General features: G+C 63.0%; 1 protein-coding gene across 1 annotated transcript; it reads right to left on the bottom strand.

Annotated features, from left to right (window-relative positions):
- Positions 1-619: 619 nt before the first annotated feature.
- On the bottom strand, positions 620-3,288 carry DIO3 (iodothyronine deiodinase 3). Its single transcript, XM_037031541.1, has one exon. The coding sequence runs from the start codon at positions 2,605-2,607 to the stop codon at positions 1,693-1,695; it is 915 nt and encodes a 304-aa protein (XP_036887436.1). The 5' UTR covers positions 2,608-3,288; the 3' UTR covers positions 620-1,692.
- Between the last annotated feature and the right edge of the window lie 20,575 nt (positions 3,289-23,863).

The following is a 23,863-nucleotide window of genomic DNA, read 5'->3' on the forward strand; positions in this document are numbered from 1 at the left end:
GGACAATTTTGCAGGTGCGGAAAGCGGGTAAAGGAGAAGCTAGGTGCTGGGAGCGGGGCTACGGAGGAGCCAGGTGTGCAGAGGCGCCCGCGTAGCCGGGAGTCCGGCCCTACCTGGTCCAAAGCCCCCATGGCCCTCCACGTTGCCCTCCCTCCCCGAACAGTGGGACGCTGGGAGAAGTTAGACGCGCTCCTGCAGGGGCAGCTGTGTGTGTGCGCGCGTGTGTCTGCGTGCGCGCGCGCGCCCGCTGCGGCAAGTGAGGACCCCCATGTTTCTCTGTTTCTCCCGCGTCCCTCCAGGACCCCGCCCAGCTCTGCTTCCTCGCTCTTCTCTGGACCCCAAGTTCTCCACCCCAGTACGTGCGTGCACGGGCACGCGCCCCGGGCGCAGCCGCAGACCCTTTCTCTTCAGGTTCCCCCCACCAGAGGCCGCCCCCCCCACCCCCGCCAGCAGCGCTCCCCCACCAGTGCGGNCCCCCCCCCCCCCCCCCGCCAACCGCTGTCCTGCCTGGCTCCTTCCAGCCACCCTCCCCCCCGGGGTCACTATGGGGACTTGAGGGAGAAATTTGTGTCTAATTCCCACCGCTGTTCAGGGGGGAGGAAAAATAAAGGAACCGATGGCAGTTTAATTCAAGCCTTTATTATTGTAACATGAAAGAAGTTTATATACAGGGAATATTCCCAGCAGAACACTCTCCAAATGTCCTTTAAGTCAGGGGCCCCCACTTCCCGGCCCTGCAATCCGCAGTGCTGCCCAGAGGGCCCCTCACTTGGGGTCCCCAAGCTGTTTCCCCCCCACTCCTGCCCCCACTCGGCCACCCAAACCCAGTTTCCTGGGAATCTTGGCCTCTTCCTTGTCGTTCCGGCTCTGGGACCACCTCACCAGTGCCTCCTGAGCCGTCCTCCTCTGGCCGACTCCTCTGGCCGAGACAGTCCCCAACCTCCCTTTCCCACCCAGGTTATGGCGGTTTCCCCATGGAAACCCAGAGCACTTCCCCCCCACTGTTTTCAGGTTCTGCCGTGAGCCCCCTGCAATTCGGAAGCAGCTCGTGGTCAAGACCAGTTAGAGACGGCTCGTCATCAGCAGTGGGGCTCCAGAGCACCCAAAATAAGGAGGGGGAAACAACCCTGCCCACCCTTCCCCATCCCAAGCCCCCCACCCACCTCAAGGACAAGACACAAACACAAAGCAGAGCATGCCCGTGCAGAGCGCGACAGGTGTCGGTACCAGGCAAGGAGGGTGAGCTGCAGGGCAGAGCTGGCACCCAGCTGTGCTCAGGGTGTGAGGGTGCAGCCCCAGTCTCTTTCCGACGGGGGGGGGGGCTGTTGTGCCTGGCGAGAGGTGCTGGCTCTTCTCTCTGGGGAGGTGGTGTGTGAGAACACAGCAGAAGCCTCTGCAGACAAGTCCACAGGCATACAGACGAGGGGTGGCTCAGCACGCACCCTTGGGAGTGATTCAGAGCCAGCCAGGCAGGTGCAGGTGAGGGACAGTCACAGAAGCAGAGTAGGGGTGGCAGGGGGAGAGCCTTCAGGTGTCTCCACTGAGGGTGCAGACCCAGCCTGCAGCGTGTGGCTCAGCACAGCTGTGTCACCGGGCCCTCGCCAGACCTGACTTCACTTGGAGTGCTGGCACGTGGTCCTCGAGAACTCAAAGGCAGGGCCCACCCCGTGCGGCCCGTGGCCCGCTGGTTGCCTACACGGGACCGGGCAGAGCGCTGTGCAGTTGCTGGTCGTAGCGCTCCAGCCAGGCACGCAGCTCGGAGACCTGGTAGCCGTCAGGGCCACGGCCGCCCTGGTACACGACGATGCCGCTCTGGATGACGTAGAGGCGCTCGAAGTAGGCACCATAGGCTGAGCTGCTGGAGTTGGCCATGGTGTCCAGCACCAGCGTGCAGCCCGGCACGCCTTGCTGCAGCACTCGAGCCGCGAGGAGCCGGTCTTCCAGACTCCGGTGCTGTGGGATGCTGTAGGGGGTGTCTGTGGTGACCCAGCCGTCGGAAGGGTGTGCCTCCTCGATGTAGATGATGAGGAAGTCCACGTCGCGCTGGTACTTGGTGACCAGGCGCTGGAAGGCGCTCATGCGCGCCATGAATGGTGGTCAGGTGCAGCTGCCAAAATTGAGCACCAGTGGGCGATTTCCCTGCGCGAAATCGAGGATATGCTGGTACTGGAACCCCTCGGGCAGGACCACTTGGGAGTTGGGCGCTGGGCGGCCCTCGTGCGCCTGCTTGAAGAAATCCAACTTCTGGCCGTGCCACACGGCCTTCAGCGAGGCCAGGGTGCACAGGCGGTTGTCGTCGGACACGCAGATGGGTGGGTCGTCGGGGGGCACCTCCTCACCATCACTGTTGAGCTCTACTTCAGGTTCGGGCTGACCCCGGCGCCTACGGCCCAGAAAATGCTTGCGAATGCACAGGAAGTCGAGCAGCCAGAGCATGAAGGCCGTCCCGAGGAAGCGCGGGAAGAGCACGAGGCACGAGGCCGTCTGGGCGCAGAGCCTCAGGGAGTGAAGCAAGAGGGAGCGGAGCATGGTGGCCGTAGCCCCCCTAGCCCCCTGGGACCCTCCACCCTCTTCCCCCACCAGCGGCGGGGCGGCCTGGCCAGGCATCTGGCGGAAACTGTGCAGGGAGCTCAATTTATAGCTGAAGCTTCACTTGGCGCGAGACTCCTCCTCCGGTGGGGCCCGCCCCCTTGCAACTTGAGCCCAGAGATGCCCCAGCAGCGCGGCCAATGCCTTAGAAATCGCGGGCCCGGGGCGGGCGCTGGAGGTTGGAAGGCGGGGCGTCCAGGCGCGGGGCCGGACTGCCCAGCCAGCTCTGGGGGCGGGGGACCCCGCCGGGGATGCCTCCCGGGACGGCGAACTGGCCCAGGGACCCAGGCGTCCGCAGTGGAAGTCCTCCAGTTAGTGCGAGCGCCGGCGCGGCTGCGGTCCCTGCAGCCTGGACCGGGCCCGCGCCCTTCTCGTTGCGCACCTGAGCAGAGCTCTCCAGCGCTCTCTGAGCCGCGCCGGAGCTTCGGTTCGCTTCCCGCGCGCCGCCGCCGCCAACGCCGCCCCCGCCGCTGATGCTCTTACGGTTCCGCTGCCCAGGTGCTGCCGGAGCCCGTGTCCGCGGCCGCCGCTTCTCTGGTCGCGTCTCCCGCCCCGCCAGAGGAGCGGGGCCGCGAGGAGGCAACTTTGGGTCCCCGCTGTCTTCCCCGTTCGCCCGCGGGCGCCTCTCGCCTGCTGGAGCCCGCTCGCCCGCTCGCCCGCTCGTCTCCCGCGCGCGCTCACACTCGCGCCTCGCACACGGCCACCCCCCGCACGGCCCCGCCACGCACACCGCGCTCCGCGCCCCCCGCCGCTGCCCGAGGCGGCCGCGCGCCGCCGCGGCGCCGCCAGCGCCCGCCCCGTCCCATCGCGTCCCTGCCCGGCGCTGTTGTTCTAGGGTCAGCGGCCTAGGGCGCAGCGGGAAGGTGCGGAGGGCAGGGCCCGCGGGCCGTGAGCGCCCGGCGCCGGAGACAGGAGGGCTGGGGAAAGCAGCTCTGTCCCTGAGCATAGCCAACCCCGGAGCGCTTCGGGCGCGGGGCGCTGCGGGCGCGGGGCGCAGGGCATGGGCGCAGGGCGGCGGCGGCCCCGGCGGCTCTCCCACTAGGGGTAGCTGTTGCCTGAACGCCGGAACGCTCCCCTCTCGCTGCTCGCCTCGCCCGGCGCAGCCCCGGCCGCCGGGCGCACCCGTCCCGTGCGTCCCCGGACGTTGCTCTCTGCCCCGGGAACGTCGAGACTGGAGCGCCCGAGCTGAGCCACTTTCGCCGACCGCCAGCGCTGCGGCTTGACTCACGGAGGAGGCGCCGGGACGCGGAAAGTGCGTACTCTCAACCGGGAATGTGTTGAGGTTTCAGGGGAGGCAACCCCCCAACTCCATGGGGTCCTGCTCGTCCTGGCCGGCACGTCCTTCTGAGGGCTCGCTGGGCGCGGCGCGGGGCTGGCGACTTGGTCTCAGGGGCAGAGGGGCGGGGAAGTGCCTCGACCTGGGGTCCCCGAAGCTGGGAGCAAGTCCCGCTTCCTCTCGGCCTGCCTGCGCCCGGTCGCGAGTGATTTGTACCAGGTCTGGAGACTCCAGCCGCGCGGGACGCCCTGGCGGCAGCAGGGACTTCTCTGGGGTGGCGGTGGCTGAGTCCTTGTCCGGGGCCACCGCTGCCTGCGACCCGTGTGGCTCTCGCCTGGGACCAGCCGCCTAACTTCTTCCCAGGACGGAGACCTCGCTTGCACCGGGGCCGTGGCAGGAGCTTGTTGGGCCGAGAGGGCAAGTCGCTCGCGGAGGCAGGAACCAAGTCCGAAGTTAACCGCGAGCCATGGAGCCCCTACCCGGGACTCAGCGGGCTCGGGGCTGGATCGCTTGGACCCAGGTGCGGAGGCCCTCCCCTTCGGTTTCCGTGGCCTTGGCGGGATACTCTGCCCCGCGAGCTTGTGGTTGGCCCTGTGGCTCCAGCAGGACAAGACCCTGAGAGAAAGGCGGGGAGGGGCGTGAATGTAGCCCCTTTCTCTTTCACCCAGCCAGACAATTTCTCTGCGGCCTGGGGCTGGGGCGTTGGGGGCCGCACAGCCAAGGAACTTCCCACCCAGAGGGAAGCCGGCCTGTCCCTCCAATGGTTAGAGTCCGGGGCCCCTCAGCACCCTGGCAGGGGTCACCCTGGTGGGTTGGGGAATTCTCCCTGAGCCACCCCTGGCTGGGGCTGTGGCAGGGTAGGGTTGGGGTGAGCTGGGGTGGTTTCTCCTTGGCCTGTCCCCTTCCCACAGGGCATCTCTGCTTTAGCAGGTCCTTTCCCTTCCTTGCCTTTCTGGTCCCTGCCCCCGGTGAGGTGCGGATTAACAGGGAGAGGAAGCTACTCGGCAAGTCTCTCGAGAGCGAGAGCGTTGAGGGCTGGGGGTTATTGCCTCCTGGGCAGAGGCAAGAGGGGTCCCCCCTTTGGTTGGGTAAACTCTCAAACCCTGATTCCTTGATTTCCGGGGGGGTGCCAATCAAGGACCTGTCCTGCCCCCACCCACCCAAGAGCTGGGATAGGGCCATGGTGCAGTTCCCCCACCCACTTCCACATTTAGTTTTGGAAAATGAAAAGCCACCTTGGGCTGGGAGAGCCCTGGGTGCTGCGGGGGGTGGCCATGCTTGTGGGAGAAGGGGTCTGGGGCAAATGTGAGACTGGCCCCTCTGGTCCCCTGTGTGGGTGCAGCCAGCCTCGGGCACACACCCTCCAGCCCCAGGGAGGCTCAGGGGAGCCGCTGTCAGCAGCCGGGGGGACCTGCTCTGTTCCTTCTGCTGATGGGCTGCACCCCACACTGTGGGGCCCCAGAACTCATGAGGCAGGCCTGTCTGGCTCCCACAGCCCCTCGTGCATGTGAGGACAGACCCATGGTCCAGGTGGTGCTGGCCTTTGGCCTCTGGGACACGGATCCCAGCTTGGTGACTTCCTCCAGTGCTTTCCTCACGTGTCCCCCCCGCCCTGCCCCAGCCAAAGCCTCTTTCCTCCCCAAGCAGCCCCTGCCTCACCCTGCCCCCAGCCCAGGATAGCACCCCAGCTCCTCTTAGACCTGGCCCTTCCTACCAGCTGCCCACCCTGTCCTGGGGTTCAGCAGTGAACCCACCTGGGGCTTGGGGAGCACCTGACTTCTTGTACATGACTGGCCCCAGTGGGCCTGGCAGGCTTTGTCCTGGGGGTCCAGTGTTGGAGCTGGGGCTACCCCTGCCACCCCCCCACCCTGCCTCTGGGGCCTGGCTAGGCCTGCCTCCCTTCCTCTCACAGATCCAGGGGAGCGGGCAGGGGGAGGCCAGAAGGGACAAGTTGAACTGGCTCCGTTTGGTGTGGAGTCCAGGAGCAACTTGGCAAGGGGCTGGGGCCAGGGGAGTGCTGGGCTTCAGGTAGGCTCCCTGCCTCCCAAACTAGCTTCAGAGGGCTATCTCCCTGTGAAATGGGGTGGGACAGGGCTGTTCCCAGGCACCCCCCCCCCCACTGCCCTGTGTGGGGCTTGGTAGGTGGGTGTGTGGTGGGTGCGGCCACTGTCTCCCTCCCAGTAGAGTGACTCCCAGCACCCAGAGTGGCTGATGCTGGCACTTCCATGGGCAGGCAGGGTTTCCTGAGGGTTCTCGGAGGAGCGGGCCCAGCCTGAGCGGCAGGTGTGAGCTGGCCTCGCCCTTGGCCCGCTCATCCTGCCCTGGCTGCCAGGGCTCCAGCCCTCACTGACCCTATCCTGCCCTCCCCCGCATTGGCCTCCTGATGCTCTGGGCCTCCACACACGCTGTTCCCTCCCCTTCTCCCTTCCCTGTGGCAGTCATTCCTCTTCCTCCTCCTCCACGACCTGCACCTCCACCCCGGCGCAGCCTTCCTCCCTGCCCCCTGTGCCCTCCTGCGTGTCCACCGCCCCGGCCGGGGGTGGGGTTGCCACCGGGCCCTGTGTCCACTGCCCCAGTCCAGCATCTCCCCGGCCGGCCGGCTGGTTCCCCTGCAGTGAGTGCCTGAACCTGGCCCCCGGGAGAAGCTCAATAAACCTCTGTGAAACATGTTGCGTGCAGTGTGGACTTACTGAGAACTTGCTTTGGGGGATCTCGGGGTGTTTCATTCAGCCCCTTTGCACACCAGCAGCAGTGAGAGGGGTAGGGCGTGCTGGCAGCCGGGCCGACCGGGTCTTACAGGCCCCGTGGCCAGCCGAGCACGTCTGAGGGAAGTCCCCTCTGGGCCTGTCTGTCCCCCTCCCGGGCACACAGGCCCCCCCCACAGCCCTCCCGTGCTCACACGTGCTCGCCCAGCTTATTTACTTCCAGGTCTCTTCTTCCCAGCTCCTTCCACCTCTCCTGATCTCAGCTTGGTGGCACAGCACAGGGGGACGCCCTGCAGGGGGCGGTGACGGCTCGGGGCTCAGTGGTCTGGCCTTGAGGTGTTTGGGAGACAGCAGGTTTTCTTCCCCCCAACCCCGTCAGGCTTTAGCCCGGCACCCTCCAGAAGTGTGGGGCCCTGGGGTGGGTAGGCAGCCTGCGGGCCTTGCCAGAAGAGCTTGCTGGGGCCGCTCGGCCCGGAGGGAGCAGGGTGTGGGGCTGCACTCCCGGGTGGAGGAAACCCTGGGGTCCCGAGGAGAGGAGCAGGCCTAGGAGGTGATGCCCTGGACACCTGCCGTGTGACCTGGGCTTGTCCCCTCTCTTCCTCTGGCCTCTCCTGCATTGTCCTTTCCAGTGCCTTCCCTGCGCCATGCCTCCAAACTCTAGAAGGCTCTGGGAAGCCCTACAGGCCCTGCCCTGCCCCTGCGTGCTGCCTTGGGGCTGTGAGACCCCCAGTGGAGGATGGGAGGCACCCCGTCCTCCTGGCCCCCCTGCTTGCCCCCAGCGGGACCATTCTCCTGACCTATTCCTGCCACAGCTCCAGGGTGCTCACTGTCGGGACTGTCCCCACGACTCAGACCCAGCGTGGGCTCCAGCTTGTTTCTGCCCTGGAGCAGTGGACACAATGGGGCGTCCATCAGGGCCACCTGGTGTTCAGACTGCCCCCTAGGGAGGGGCAGATGCCTGCCCGAGGCCTGTGTGAGAGGCTGCCTGGGGCGTCAGGGCACTGGGCTGTGCGAGGGAAGGGGAGACCCTGCCCTGAACCCCGGGGCTGGCTGGGGGCCCACCTTGGGGTTGCTCGTCCTACCTGTCTTTTACCCTCTCTGGAGAAAGTGGGGGTTACAGCCAGTCAGCAGACAGACCCTCCTGGTCCCTTCGCTTCTCTGAGCCTTGAATTTCTGGGCTGAGAGGGGAGCTCGGTGTCATGGACCTGTGTCTCCACTGTCAGGCTGGGCGATGCCTGACCTGGGCGTGTCCATTCCTTTGTGCCCTGTCTGGTCCTACAGTGCATTTCAGGTCCCCTGTAAGAAGCCATGGACCCCCGGCAGGTTCCACAGTGAGACGAAACCATGAATACGAGGAAGGCCCACTGCCCACTGGGGACACAGTGCAGCCGCTGTGTCCTCCCCATGGGCCGTCACAGATGTCATCCTGGTCGTAAACCCTGACTGGTTTATCCCCAGTGTCCAAAAGATAAAAATGGACATCCAGCTACCTGTCCTCAGTTTTTACCGGAGTCTGGGGACCATCAGTGTGCAGGCTCCCAGGCTGAGTGTGGACAGAATGGTCCAGGGCTCGTGGCCAGGAGGAGAGCGCCCGGGTAGGAGCGGGGCCCTTAGGGGACTCGGGTCTGTGAGGCAGTGACAGGGTGCCCCCACTACAGAGGCTCTGCCGCAGCCCTGCACTGCTCTAGGGTGGGACCGTCCTCCTGGACCGTCTCTCCTTTTGCCGCTGGCCCCCCAGCCCTGGTCCAGCTGGGCCCTGGGCCCTGGGCTCCTGAGGGACATGGCCTGCTGTTTGGCCAGGGCTCTGGGAGGGGTGGGCATGTGTGATTTCCGCGGGGTCTTCTGGAGCAGGCGGGGGACCAGAGGGGCAGGGAAGGCAGTGTCTGTGTGGCCCCGGGTGCTGCAGCGGGAGTACCGCACTGCCTCTGCACCCACGGTGCGTGCCGTCGTGTGGGCTCTCCGGCGAGCCGCACGAGCTCTCTGTCCCTGGGCGGGCAGAACACCCCCGGAGGGGAGGGCACTGCAAGAAAAGCTCCCGTCACGCACACACTGCCCCCGCGTGGAGCCCAGGACTCAGAAACGCTGTGTGCCTCCCAGTGGCGGCTGGCATGAGCCCACACCAAATCCCAGTCCCTGTGAGCATGTGCGACCCCGGGCTTGGGCACCTCTGGAGCCCCGTCCAGAGGCCCACCACCCAGGCCCACTCATCTCCCACAAGAGTCCTGGTGGGGCCCTGCTGGGCCGTCGAGGCAGAGAATCCCTCATCACGGAAGCCCCTCCGTGAAGCCTTTCGGCCCCAGGCAGGTCTCTGACCCCGTGATTGTTTGGGTTCACACATAGCAGAAGGCCAGTGCAGACTAACGGCAACAAAGAAGGAATTTCCTGGCTGTGAAAAGTCCAGGAGGAGCCACGGCTTCAGGCCCAGCTGCATCCAGGTGCTCAAGGGACGCTGCCAAGGCCTTGCCTTGCCTGGGGCTCTCTCCGCACGCGGGCAAGGTGGCCCCAGGAGGTCCGGTTCTTGGGCCCAGTGCAGCCCACGTCCTGGCCACCCAGAGAGAAGGGAGCACAGTGTACTCAGGGCAGAAATCAGGCGGGGGCCGATGGGGGGATTTACTGCTTTGGTCAGACTGGGTCTCGTGCCCACCTGTCTCGGAAAGGGGTTCCAGCTCACATGAACTCTGCGAATCCTCCCAGGTCAGTGGGGACGGGGGGTGCTACAGGACATGTTTGTGTCTGACTGCCAAGGACCCCGGCGACAGTGACAGCAGCCCTGTGTTGAGCAATTACTTGTGCCACATCATTAATGTGGCACATGCTTTCGTTGCCCCCCTTTCACAGGTGACAATACTCAGACTCAGAGGGGGAAGTGATTAGCCCATGGACACGTAGCTGAGGTCTGACTCCAAAACTCCCACTCTCCCTCCAGTTAACGAGGTGTTTAATCGGGGTGCTCTGGGACAGGGAGGCCCACTGAGGGGGGGCGGGGAAAGGGGTGTGGGAGGCCCAGAGGGTGTGCAGTGGCCAGAGAGAGCCCCGGGGAAGAGGAGGTCTGTAGGGGAGACTGCTGCATTTGTGGGGAACCCGAGTCAGAGGCACCCGCAGGCCCCTAAGAAGATACCCAGGTGGGCAGATGGGTGAGCCTTGCACCGTGGGAGTGGTGGCTAGCTTTGCTTTCAGTGGAGTTCAAGGTGTCAGAGGGGTGGAGGAGAGATGGCTGGCAGCTGGCAGACCAGAGGGGGACAGCAGGATGGTGGAGACCATAGCACGGCCGCAGAGGTGCAGGAGCCGGGTGAGCGTTGCCCTGCGACAGCCTCCACTGCCCGGGCAGCAGGTCTGAGCCTTCGTCGCCCTGGTGCGGGGTGGCCGCTCCCCGGAGAGGGGCACTTCCAGGGCCCTCGGGCTGTGGCTGGTGCAGACGCCAGTTGCCAGGCAGCTGGGGCCACCAATGACAAGGACCGGCCTTCCCACCAGAGGGACCTTTGGGATTCGGGACTTGATGTGAATCCTGACTCTGCCTCCTGGTTGCCGCGTGGCCGTGGGCGTGTCCCAGGCCTGTCTGGGAAGGAGGAAGCTGGTGCCTGGCCCCAGGGGGCTCCGGAGGCAGCGGCGGTATGTCTACGCCTGCCTTCCCTGGGCCTGTGTCTGACAGTTGCGGGGGTGACGGAGGGTGGTGGCGGCAGTCTGGCTCAGCACAGGGAGAAACATTTCTATACTCAGTGTCACAGAGTGTCACGGGCAGGGGTGGGGGTGGTGGCCACGAGGCTGGAGTGGACTGAGAGAGTCCTTCCTCGCTCCTGCTCCGGAGGCCGGTCTTCTTTCTCAGGGCTCGGCAGGACACCACGCCTTGCATTCCGAGGTCCCCGAGTCAGCCAGAGTGCTCTGGTCACCCGTGTCCCCGCACTGAGCAACGCCCCCTGAGGGCAGGCTGAGACTGACTTGCCTATCTGCCAGGCCATCCTCGGTGGGCACTGGTCCTGGGAGAGCTTTCGANTGGCGGCAGTCTGGCTCAGCACAGGGAGAAACATTTCTACACTCAGTGTCACAGAGTGTCACGGGCAGGGGTGGGGGTGGTGGCCACGAGGCTGGAGTGGACTGAGAGAGTCCTTCCTCGCTCCTGCTCCGGAGGCTGGTCTTCTTTCTCAGGGCTCGGCAGGACACCACGCCTTGCATTCCGAGGTCCCCGAGTCAGCCAGAGTGCTCTGGTCACCCGTGTCCCCGCACTGAGCAACGCCCCCTGAGGGCAGGCTGAGACTGACTTGCCTATCTGCCAGGCCATCCTCGGTGGGCACTGGTCCTGGGAGAGCTTTCGAATTTGCCTCTACTCGAAGTGTGGCCTTGAATGAGACCTTGGCCTCTCAGGGACCCCCTGTAGGTGTTCTGGTGCAGGTGGCTCTATCTGGTGAGTGAGGAACCTGCCCGTCACCTATTGGCACACAAACAATGCTGGGTGACAAGTGATTACCCACGACAAGCGCTTGTTTCTCATGCCCCACGAGGCTCAGCTGGTTGCAGCCTTGGTGGGCTTGCTGGCCTGTGGCTGGGGGCAGGGAAGGCGGCAGGGTCAGCTGACTCAGTATGGCCGCCGCTGAGATGGCGGCTCTGCCCTGCTCCATGCATCCCCCCTCCTCTGGTAGGCTCGCCCGGCTCTGGCCTCGTGGGGTGGCAGAGGCCAGGAAAGCAAGCCCGATACACGAGCTCTCTTGGAAACCCCTGCTCATTCCGAGTCTGCTCACATCCTGCTGGCTCAAGGAAGTCACGGGTGAGCGCCCAGGTGGGAGTGAGGGCCCGCAGCTGCGCAGTGTTGTCTGCTCCGTCTGGAGCCAGGCCTGGCTGCTGGGGCTTCCCCCCACCCTGCTCCTCCCTCCTCCCTCCCTCGGCCAGCCACACCCTGTGCACAGGACTGAGCTCCCTGGGCCGCACTGTGCGTCAGAAGGTGCTCACAGTGACGCCTGGGCCCTTCAAGGCAGAGGACCTCTGTGGCAGTCGTGGGCCCAGCTGTCACCTGGAGGGGGCAGTTGCGTGAAGACAGCAGGGAATCTGCCCTGGGCACCTCTCTGGGCAGGCGGGCTCAGGAACCTGCTGCTATGGCCGTAGGCAGGACAGCCAGAGTGTCTTCTGAGGCGGAGGCTGCAGGTCCAGCCCGGTGCCGAGCGCTCCCGGTCCCAGGACAGCGAGCCACCTTCTCGTGACCCTATGCGGGCTGCCACTGGAGCCACGCCCTCTGTGATGGGCGGCCCTGGGCTTGGGTCTGGCCTGTGGTGGCCTTAGAGAGATCCTCGGGGCACCTCTGTCCTTAAGAAGGGCTTTTGGGAGAGGAGAAAAGAACACATTTCAACACCTCCGGATTCTGAAAATGGATTTCTCCCAGGGAGACAGAGACTCCGAGTGTGTTCTCTTTGCTGAGAGAGCGCCAGGAACGTTGGGGGGCTGGGGGAGGGGAGAGAGGCCTCAGCGAGGAGGAGGAGGAGGAGGAGGAGGAGGAGGAGGAGGAGGGAAATGAGGAGGGAAAAGGGGAGGGGGAGGGGATGTGGGAACCAGGCTGGAGTTGCAGAGATCTGGATGCAAATCCTGGCCTGTATGGAGGGCTGTGTGACCGGGGCACTCCACCTCACCTCTCTGGCCTCTGTTTTCTGTTTGTCTGTCTGCCTAACGGCCTGGCTGCCGTGGTCTCAGCGAAGTGCTCAGTTCTCTCTGCTACGGCCTCTCCACCTGTACCTTGGGAGCAAGGATCTGCACCCTTGGAGGTCAGGGGAGGCTCGGCTGGGGCGTGGCTGCACCAAGCACGGCACCCAGTCTCAGGTGGGGTGGGGGGTCCCAGTGGTTCGCCGGTCCCTCCCTGGTCCCCTCCGGGGCAGGCCCTTTACCTCTCCCTACTTTGGTTGACACCATCTTCCTGGATCAGGATGGAAGGGACCCAGGTACCAGCAGGCCGGTGTGCAGTGTCTTTCCTGGGACATCGGCGGTGCCTTCTGTTCTGGCTCTGCACCCCCCCACCTCAGTGCTCCAGGCTGGCGCTGCAAAGGCGGTTCCCGTGCAGAGCGCTGCCCAGCCACGCAGGCGCCCACAGCGCCCGAGTGCTGGCCATGTTGTTCAGCCTGGCCTTCGAGGCCTCCAGGTGGGCCCTCCGCCTCCCTTTTCAGCCCCATTTCCTGTTCCGCCCAACACTGACCCCAGTGCTTCAGCCAGAGGATGTGGCAGCCACAACCAACTGCATTGAGTTCCAGGCCTGTGTCGGGGTGTGACAGAGACCGTCAGCCCTCCCAACAAGAGACACGGGTGCCTTGCCGTGCTCATCGGGGTTGGGACTTGAACGCAGGGCTTCTGGCTCCTAGTTCATGCTCTTCGCACAGAGCCACGACTTCTTCGTATGGGCTCCATCAACCAGCTCTACCACTTGGTGCCTCTGGAGCTCCTTTCCATTGCATCTTCCCAAGGCTGCGCCCTGATGTGGCCTCCTCCAGGAAGCCTCCTGAGATTTCTCATCAGATCACCTCTTTCCTCCCCTGGCATTCTGCTGCTGCCTTCTTACTCATGACATTAGTTCACTATGGTCCTGGCAGGGAGGGGAGATTGTGTTCTAACAGCAAAGATTGATAGCTGCCCCCCAAATATTCATTCTCCCTTCTTAAAGTAAAAGAAGCCCTGAATTTGAACTGGGCCCATGGTTACCCATTCAAGTTTTCTGCCTTTCTTATAGCTATGTGTAGCTATTTGACTAAAACCTTGCCAGTGACATGTAAGAAGCGTGACCTGTGGAACCTCTGGGCCCTACCTCTAGAGGGAAGAGAGGTGGCTTTCCCTTCTTCTCCCTATTCACACTGCTGGATGACAGATGTGATAGCAGGAGCTGGAGCAGCCACATTGACTCTGGGACAGAAGCTTGGTGTTGAGGATCACAGAGCAACAACGCAGAAAGAGCCTGGGCTGCCACCACACCAGGAGACTGCTGACACTCAGATTGTTACAGCCCTTCTGTCTTGGTCAATCCAATACACTTTTGGCATTTGTTACAGTGGCCAAAATATATCGAAATGAATCCCAGTTAGTACAGGTCCGGAAACAGAACTCCACTCATCCTTTGCAGAATGACTAAGGGATTAACGACTAGAGGTGAGCCAGCCACAGCTCCGTGATGGCTTTTAGGAGCACGCGGAGCTTTGGGGTCATGGAAGGAGCGTGTCTGTGGGTTTGAATGCTGGTGCTGTCTTGTTGTCAGGCGTGTGACTCTTTGGGCAGGCTACAGGATGGCCCAGCGGCTCAGATGCCTCTGGTGTGACCACGACTGACGGTGATGGTGTGCCCTGCAGAGTGAGGCTGAGGTAAGGGCTTGTTTCCAGGGCACTCATGTGTGTTGGTTCCTCTCCTGGGCCGAACCAGTTTTGGCAAGAGTTCAAGGGCCACCCCTTCCTCCTCCCTGCCCTCCCTGGCACCCCGCCCCCAGCCCCCACCCTGCTCCTCCAGGCTGGGAGATTTAATGAGCCCGCATGAAAACATCCAGCTTGTAACAATAAATATTTTCCACCAGGACTTTTCCTGCACTTAAATTAATGGTCTCAGAATCCCTGGAAATGGCTGCACAGAAGAAAAGGGATTCTCCTTTCCAGACGCTGGTTTTAATATTGAAGAATCATAGGCCCCCAAGGTTGCCACGTGCCCCCGTTGCCCCAGCCGCCCTGCAGGAGGCAGGCCTGACTTGACCCCTCCAGAGGAGGCCCGCCCTCCTCGGAGCCGCCTGTGCCCACCTTGCCGGCTGCCCAGGGCCCCGCTGCAGCACCTCATCCCGCAGGGTGAGAACCCAGGGCTCCCAGAGCCCTGGCCGACGAGGTCAGGAGAAGGCTTCTCTCGGCTGTGGTCCCACCTTTGGAGCCTGGACTCCGACAGCCTGGAAGGGGCCAGAGAGACACTGCGCCAGGGTGTCACTGGTCACCCCGGTGGCGGTGCTGAGGATGGGGGATGTGGAAGTGGATCCGGGTCTCATGCCCACAGCAGCCTGGACAGCCCACCCTCCCTGATCTCCGAGCTGGGTTTGCCCTCCAACTGCCACAGGGCGCAAAGGTCTGGCAGCCGCAGAAGCGGTTTGAAAGGGGTTAGTGCTGCTCCAGGCTGCGCAATCTAGAGAGTTCTCTGAAGTGAAACGCGTCACCGTAAAACCTACTGTCCTGCCGTCTTGAAGAGCACAGCCCAGGGGCCTGATGTCCACTCACTTCTTGGGCCACCCTCGCCACCCTCCCTCCATGCAACATTTCTCGTCTTGTCGACTGTCGCTCTGTCTCCACGAAACATTAGCCCCCCCGTCCCCCTGCCCCTCCCCCGGCCCTGCTACCCCTGCCCCCGAGGTCTACCCTCCGTCTGTGTGAGTCTGGCTGCTCCAGGGACCTCAGAGAAGTGGGGCCGTGAGACATTTGTCATTTTGTGACTGGCTTCTTTTATTTAACATGACGTCCATCCGTACGGTTCATCCAAGCTGTAGTGGGTGTCAGACCATCCTTCCTTCGTCAGGCTGAGTGACAGTCCCCTGCAGGGCCGAGTCCTTCTGCAGGCTCCAGGGGAGAATTGGTTTCCTTGCCCATCGGGGCTTCCAGAGGTGCCTGTGTCCCGTGGCCCCCCAACTCCCGTTCCTCTACGCTGCCTCCTGCCTCCCTGTGCCACATGTGAAGGACCCTCTGGAGGACATGACCACCTCTTTCACCCCACAATCCTCTCCCACCCCCAGATGGCTGACCGAATGGGGACTCAGCGAAGTCCCTCTGCCCTGCAAGACAAGGCCTCCACAGGTTCCCAGCACCTCTGGGGGCTGGTGTTCTGTCACCCACAGGGTCCAACCTTTTCTGGAGGGTGCTGGGGAGCCACTGAAGGTGTTGGACAGAGGAAGGCCACGGTCAGATGTGAGCTGGGGAAACGCCCCGACCCACGGGGCTGCTGTAGCCAGGGACCAGGAGGTGGTTGTGTCTCCCTCACAGCTGAAACCCCAGCCCCCCTACAGCACCTGGCGCCTGACAGGGGCTTCATAGACGCTCACTGAATGAATGAAGAAGCCAGTGAGCTGCCCAGAAGGGTCTGGAGTGGGGAGGGGCTGGCCAGGGAGGAGTCAAGGGCTGAGCCCTGTGTGCTCGCTTTCACCTGGGGACGCTGTGCCACTGGGCAGAGGAACTGCAAGACTTCCCTCAGCTCTGCCCCAGGCACTGCCGAGTATCTCCTCTGGTCCGGCACAAGTGCTGAGAATGGCCCCGCGATCATGTCCTGCAGGCCCTCCCCTGACCTATGCCCTCCCCTGACCTGTGCCCTGCCCTTCCCCTGGGTACCAGTCTAGGGCTAAGCCAAGAACTAGAGAGGCCTCTGATTGGGTAGGGTCTGGCACCTGCCCCACAGGCTGGGCAGCCATAGGTTGGATGTCTGCACAGGGGGCGGGGCCCATAGGCAATCTGTCCAATAGGGCATCAGACAGAGCTAACCAATCAGAAGGTTCTGTGTGATTGGAAGCTAGGACAGGTATGTGGACCGATGAAGAGGGGCAGGTGGAGGGGAGGATAGAGGCAGGCGGGGTGGGGGTGGGGGGCGCGAGGCAGGGGTTGGAGCCAGGGGAGCAAGGTGTGCCCTGGGCAGCCTTGCACCCACCCTCTGTATGTGGGGAGCCTGGACACCTGGAGCCTTCAGGAGCCGGCTGTGTGCCTGGCACCCTCAGGAGTTTTTCCCACCCCGAGGAGCACGTTTCCCCAGGTTCCTTCCCCCGCCTTCCCCACTTCTCCAGGAAAATTCGCTCTCCATTTTCAAGGACCAGCTCACGGCTCTGTCCTCTGCACCCATCGGCCCCAGCACCTGCATGTGGCATGTTTTAGAGCATGGGGCTCTGTCCCCAGTGGCAGTTCCTGGGTGCAGGGCCTGGCCTCACTCAGCCCTGAGGACCCATTGATGGCCTGGGGTCATCAGGGTGGAGTGAGGGGCAGGGGTAGAGGGTGGCAGTGGACAGCCAGCAGTGGGTGGGCCGCAGTCAGGAAGCTGGACATGAGCCCATTGGTGATGGGAGGCCCAGGGGGCACCCTGTAGCCTGGGCATGGATGGCGCTTGGCTCAGGGTCAAAGCAGGAAGTAGCCTGGGTGGGGCGGTGAGGACCCGTGAGGAGAGCAGGGGCCCAGGCTTACCAGCTGAGAGGACGTCTGCTCTGCTCATGCTCAGCTCTGGAATTTGCTCTGAGCTGAACCAGCCCGTGGCCCCAGAGGCCCTGGCAGCTGAGGAGGGACGGAAGACGAGATCTCATGGGGGCCCAGCCAGAGGCTGGCATCTCCTCTGATGAGGGCAATAGTGGGTGCACCTTACCCCAGTCGTACCCTGGACCCTGCCCCTCACTTCCTCCTCATCTTACCCACCCCACCCCACCTTGGTGCTGGCACTCACTGACCTCAGCTTCCCTGTGGCAGCCCCTGCTCCCCAACCTCTAAGGGTGGGCAGCCTGGTGCCCTCTGGTGCTCTCTGGACGTGGTTGCCCCTCTGCCCACGGGGTGACTGGGGGCAGAGGTCACAGGTCCCCAAGTCCCTCCTTTGTCTGTTTAGCTGCATCCACCAGGGCCTCTCTCTCTCTGCTGCCAGGTGGGGGTCAGCAGAATCTCACAACACTGTACTGTCTGCTTTGGATCGTCAGTTTTGTTACTCTTTATTTAATGTTTTACTTCAGTCCACTGGCCTTCAACTTCATTACTTACATCCTAAGCAACAGAGTCTGAAACTTGGGGTCCAACATGCCAGTCACATGTATTTTTCTCAGTACATATGGACACATGTAATAACTTGGAATAGAAACAGTTTTGCCTGGATCGCCGTTCATATCACTTGCCACCTCCCTTTGAGAAACTCCGAACTAGTTTGCTGGGGCGACCGAGGCTCAGCATGACCCCGCGGCCCAGGCTGTCGGCCTGCTCTCTGAGTACTTGCCTGGAGGCCCCCCGGGTGGGCTCCTCAGGGGAAGAGGGGTTCGTTGGGAAGTGATGCCCCGTCTCCCTGTTCTCTGGCCCCCACTGCCCCGGCCAGTCCATCCTGCATGCGGACGCTCTGTCAGGGCCTCCTGCTGCACCTGTGGCCTCGGGGTGTCGCTAGGTCTGGTGTTTCCAGCTGGCCTTCTCCCGTCCCCCAACAACTCTGGCCTCACCCCTTTCCACCCGCGCCCACACAGGGCTGGGTCTGGAGGAGGAGCTCAGGGGTGGAGGAGTGACTCCGTAGCCGCACCCCACCCTCAGCCCATCCTGGCCACTGTGACAGGTCCTGTCTCACAGACAGGGATCCTCAGTGAGGCCTTTTCTTCTGAGCAAGCTTGGGTGGGGAACCTCCTGGGGGGCTCTCAGGCTGTGTTCTTGCTGGACAGGCAAGAATCATATTGGCCGCCAGGGTGGGGGTGGTGGTGTTGCAGCATGAGACCCGGATTTGGAGGATGGGAAGCTCAGCGGAAAGAATAGCATTCAGGATGGAGACACAGGCCACTGCACTAGGGTGCCTGCTGGAGGGAATGTGAGATCCAGCTGAGGGATCCTGGAGGGCTTCCTGGAGGCGGCAGCCTGCTCTCCATTAAGTGCCCAGCACTGTGCCGAGTGCTCAAGCTTCATCACATTATTTACCCTCCATGGTGCCTGTGGTGGGGCAGAGTGGACACCTCCAACTCACAGAGGAGGACCCTGCTCAGTTGTTCCAAGGTGATGAAGTGTCAGGAAGGTGGCAAAGCCAGCGTTTGACTCTGCCTCATCTGGTGCTACCCACATTAGTTCTCTATTGTGGGTAGAAAAGTACCCCGGTGCTCAGTGTCTTGAGGTAACAGCATTTTTGATCTCACAGTTTCTGTGGGTCAGGACTGGGGCGCGACTTCACAGGGTCCTCTGCTCAGGGCCCTGCCAGGCGTTGGCCTGGGCTGCACTGATGTCTCGGTCCAGCTGGGGTAGCATCAGCTTCCAACTCACCCAGGAGGTCCTTGGCCGCTTTCCCTGCTGGTGGCTGGAGGCTGCGCTCAGGTCCTGGCCCCCCAGCCCCCCAACATGGCAGCTCCCTTCCTTAGTGCAGGGGAGTCTGCAGAGTCCTGTGAGGCCAAGGCCAGCCTTTCATCATCTGGCCGCTCAGGTGACACCTCACCCCTTTTGGAAGTGAGTCGCGGGTCCACCCTGCCATCAAGGGGCGGGGACCCAGGATGGGAACCATCCCTGAAAGCTGCCCCCAAGCCCATGGGCTAAGTGGAAGTGGTTGCTCTGGCTCCTGCCAGCGGAGGCTGGTCTGTGGCTGGGCTGTGACCGGGAGGGGTGACGGCGCAGCAGGAAGGGCTCTGGGTGGCTTCTGCTAAGGGGGTGCAGGGCCTCACCATCCAGCCGTCACCTGCCCCCTGAGAGCCGCATACCTCCCAAGCACTGCGGCCTCCTCTCACACCCCCCTGACCCCTTTGGCTACCCCCTGCCCCCTCAGGGCCGTGGGGGGTGGGCTCGGTTGGGGGACCAGGAGGCCCCCACTCCCACTTCTTTTAGGACAATAGGGGAAGGATTACGAGGAATTCACCATTTATTCTTCAAATGTTTTGCAACTTTCCTGGAAATCTGAGTGGTCCCTGAGGGGCCCAGGCTGCTGGTGACCTGGGCCGGGAGGCAGTCCGCACCACAGACTTTCCAGGGATTGGTGGCTGGTTGGTGGTTCAGCTGGGCCCCCAGAGTGTTTTGGGTGGTGGTGGAGGGGAAAGAGTGTGAGTGAGGCACCCCCTGCCCAGCTTCCCTGCTCCTGGGTGAACTCCCTGCAGTGTTCCCAGACCAGCTGGCATCCACGGGTCTCCTGTGGTCCTGGGTTCCCCCTTCCTGCCCAGGTGTCCTTGTGCTGGTCGCTGAGGGGCAGCTGTGAAGTACAAGCACAGGGCCCCACTGGGGAGGTGGCAGCCTGCAGAGCAGGCCCACGTTGTCACAGAAATGACCCGCAGCCAGGGAACCCAGGTTGAGGCCGGCCCGAGTCTCTGCCTCCCCATCTCCCAAGGGGAGTGGGGTGCTCGCCCCGCACTGCCCACTGCTGCTGCCACCTGGGGGCCACGACCTTCTCCTGTCTGGGCTCCAGCTTCCTCTTCCGTAGTATGGACTGTTGCAGGGGTCAAATGAGGTCGTAGAGACAGAGCATTTTATATGGGGTTGTGTTCGGAGTTAGCACCCCGAACGTGAACCCATGAGCGAAGATAGAAAAAGGCATTCTGGAGTCTGCACCCCCACCGCCCCCGCCCCGCTCAGCCCAGGTGTTTTCTAGGAGTGGCCCAGAGCTGGGGGACTTGGGGGTGCAGCCTCAGTGTCTCCAGATGTGAAAGGGGCCCTGCACCCTGCCCCGCCCCATGGGGGCTGACAGCGGGCTGTCCTCAGGTCTGGGGTGGGCAGATGGTCCCCTCATCTCCCTCGCTGCCATGGTCTTCCGTCTGTGAGCTGCCCGCCCAGCCCTCAGCCCCCTCCAGCCTGGCTGCCACCCCTTCCTCTCCCCCTCCCACGCTGACGAGACTGTCTCAGGGGGGTGGTCCTGGCTGGGGCGTGGAGGCCGCATCTCAGCCTGTGGCGTGTCAGCAGCCTCCCCTGCAGCTGTGTCTTCTCTTCCTTCGGCCTGCCCTTGTCCTTGGCACATCCTGGTTCTCCTCCCGCAGCACTCCCCCACCACGTCCTTCTGAGGCCTCTTCCCCTCCCTCCATCTCCTGCTCTCCCCTGGCCCAGTCACCACCCAGCTCTTCCCTGTCCCTGGGCGTGTCCCACACCTACCGTGTACCCTGACCTTCTCCATGACGATGTCCCCCAGGCACGTCACACTTGACACAGCCAAATATATCTCCATGGCTCCCTCTGCTGAAGCCCACACCAGTCTGCCCTCCTCTGCTGCCCCTGTCCCCTTGGCTCTCTCCAGTGGTCCTTTTATCCCACCGCCACCTCTCAGCCAGAGGTGAAGCGCACACTGCTTCCTCATTCACCAGTGTTTCCGGCAGAGCCCGCTGCCTCTTCCCCAGCAGCTGCTCTCCGCCAGCACCTGGCTGCCCAGAAGTCTGCATTTCCCTGACTCCCTTGCAGCTAAGTGTGGCTATGTGACTGTGTCTGGCCATGGCCTCTGTGCAGGTTCACACTCGCCACCTTGGGTTGTGCCCGGCAAGGGAAGGCACAAAGTACCTGGGAAATCAGAGCTGAAAGAGGGGCCAGTCCCTGCTGACTTTGGAGAATCTGCCGGCTGTGGAGGGGCTGTTGTGAGCCTGGCCCCGAGGCAGAGGTGAAGGGACATAAACCTGCCTCGGAGGGGCCTTGGTTGAGCAAAATCGCAAATGCCCCAGTAGTTTCCCAATAACGTGTAGGGTATTGGGAGCATGCAGGAGACGTGAGGCAGGAGTCGTGGCGCAGGAGACGTGGCGCAGGAGACGTGGCGCAGGAGACGAGACGTGACGCATGGGACACTGGCTCTGGGGCCCAAGGGGAAGGGCGGCCTAGGGAGTCAGGAGAGACTTCCGGGAGGAAGGACACTGAGGGAGGGGTAGGTGTTCACCGTGTGAAGAAGAGGAGGACACCTTTTCTCGGGGGCGGGGGCACTCTGTGTAAGAAAGGGATAGAGGAATTATGGAATCACAGGCTGTTCGGTGTTGGAGCGATGGGGGGGAAGAGAAAGGGGACAGGGGGGCCCAGCCCAGTCCTGCTCCCTCCCCCGACCCCCTGCAGGTAAGAGAAGGTCCTGAAGCCCAGGGGGCCAGCCAGGGAGGGTCTCTGCAGGGAAGAATGGGGGCATATCTAGAGAGTGGGGGGTCAGTAGCAGGGGGTGGGCCGAGGAAGAGCGGCCCCTGAGGGTGGGGTCCGGTCCCTGAGGAGGGTCCCCTGGAAGGCCTGATGTGGCCTGTGCTCCCTTGGGGAGGGGTCTCCCACGTGCCGGTCTGCGGCCTAGCAGTTCCTAGGAGGGTCCAGCTCTGCTCTCAGACCTGCTGGCCCGGGAGCCCTGGCCAAGCACGGGTGGGTTTCATAGCCGTCAGGAGCCTGTGGCTTCTGCAGCGCCAACCAAACTCGGACCTTCTGGTGTTTACGATTGGCAAAGTGAACTTCCTGTTTTTAAGAGAAAAGGATTAGAAACACTTATTAAAAAGCCCTTTGAAAGGCATCAAAAGACTTCCCAAATGTCAAATGACTCTTACAAAAGAGCCATTTAATGATTTCAGCAACATGAATGGGAAACATACCAGCCCGGGCCTCCTTAAATGATCACAAAGTCTCGCAAAGCCCAGCAGGGACTTGGTGGCCACGTGGACTGTGGACTGAGGATACCTGGGGAGGCTAAAAATAGTCCTATGGGCAGAGCAGCCCTTCTGTGGGACACAGGCAGTGGAGGGGGCTGTCGGGGGACACAGAGCTCAGGAGTGGCCAGGGCAGCCCCACACTAGAGTATGATAAGCCTGTGCCCCAGACTCGCGCCTGACCTCAGCATCCTGAATACCATCTGCCTCTGACATGCCCAGAGTTTCTGCCGGACTCTCCCTGGGTGGACAGCCCCTGATTCCCAGTCTGTCTAGTCTGGCTCAGCCGCCCGCCGCCAGCTTCCCACCTGTGCACCACCTGGGCCCCGCCTGACCTGCCTGGCCCTGCCCCCAGGCCCCAGTGCAGGCCTCTCTCAGCAGCCTCCAGCTGTCCTCTCCTCTGACTGCCCATCCCTGCCCACCACCACTGCCCGGGCCAGGGCGCTGGACACAGGAGACGCAGCGCCTGCCCAGCTCTTGGGTACAAGCTGACGTCTAGTGTGGCCACCGAGGACATGTGGTAAAGGCCGAGGGATTCTCGTCCTTGCTGGGTGCTGGGACCAACCCTAGAAGCCAGTGGGCCACAGGTCCTGGCTTGCTGGGGGGACAGCTGTGGGCACAGGCCCCCCACACCCTGGAGCCCCATGTCACAGCAGAGTGGCAGGCCCCAAAGGAGCCCAGTCCTTTGGCTTGGCCACCCGTTACCCTCAGGACACTTCAGCCTGATGTCATCCCCACCCACCCAGATGCGCGGCTTTTTAGAAGGGTCACCGACCGGTGAGCCTGCGTCCAGTCCCGCTGGGGCCCCTGACCTTGCATGTCCTCTCAGGTTTTAACTGCTGGGTTTCACTCCAAACAGGGTATGCCGTTAGTTAGGAAGCTATAAAACACTTCAGTGTTCCCAGAAAGTGCCAAGGAATTCTTGGAATAAAAATAACAATGAATAAAGTTGCCTGGAAATGAGACGACGGGGCTGAATTCGACTACATCCCATTTAGAAGAAAAAACTAGCGGCTGGGGTGAGGTGAGGTTTTCTCTTTTCTTCAGTAAAAAAGATGCTTTTCACACTCCCCTCCCCTACACGGCTCTCAGAGCCAGGGGCTGGGCTGGAGCGGAGGTCCGTCCCACGGGCCTGCAATCCTGGGTGAGGGTGGGCAGGGCCCAGGCTCCTGTGTCCACACTCCAGACAGCTGGGGGGACCCTGCCCCTGCGAGAACCCCCAACAACGGTGTCCCTGCGGAGGAGGGGACGAGAGGGCAAGCACTGTGATGCTCTGCTCCCATCTTGCTAAGCAGAACGTGTGGTTCCACCACCATCTGCCCACGTCCGCCCCAGGAAGCTGCACGACCCCCCATCCGGCCTGTCCCTCCCACCTGGACCTGCTCACGCCCACTCCCGGGTGTGCCTCGCTCCCCCGCCCCATGGCCCTGCGCTGGACCTCCTGCTCTGCTTTCCTCCCAGTCACCACACAGGGTCTTCCTCACACACCGTCGGCCCTCAGAGCCCCTTACCCGGCACGGCAGGCCCATGCCAGCTTTCTATAGCTGCTGGGGTGGTCCATGTAGGTGTCCCCCTGACTGGGCCTTGGGGTGCCCGGACACTGGGTCAGACATTGCTGTGGGTTTGCCTGCCTGTGAGGGTGTGTGCTGGGCGGGAGAGCCTTTACCTCTGGGACTGAGCGCAGCAGGCAGCCTTCCGGGCATGGTGGGCCTCGCCCCATCAGTCCACAGCTACCGGAAAGGCTGGCTTTCCTTGAGGTGTGGGAGTTCCTCCGGCCTGGCAACCTTTGAACCAGGACATGGGCTCTTCTTTGCCTTTGGACCCAGACAGAAACATCAGCTCTTGCTGGGCCCTGGGGCTCCCAGCCTGTGGACAGAAACGAGCCCATCACCCCTCTCGGGGTTCGGGCCTCCAGACTTGCACGGTGCTGTGGTCTGCCTGCGCATCCCTAGAACCCACATTTTGAGCCCTTGCCCCACAGCCACGATCCTAGGAGGCGGGGGCCGTCAGGGGTGTCAGGTCTTGAGGGTGGAGCCCTTAGGAACCGGGTTAGTG

The sequence above is a fragment of the Sturnira hondurensis genome, unplaced genomic scaffold, assembly GCF_014824575.4.
Source record: "Sturnira hondurensis isolate 20B ecotype Veracruz unplaced genomic scaffold, ASM1482457v3 Scaffold0021143, whole genome shotgun sequence".
In the NCBI taxonomy this organism is placed as follows: Eukaryota; Metazoa; Chordata; class Mammalia; order Chiroptera; family Phyllostomidae; genus Sturnira; species Sturnira hondurensis.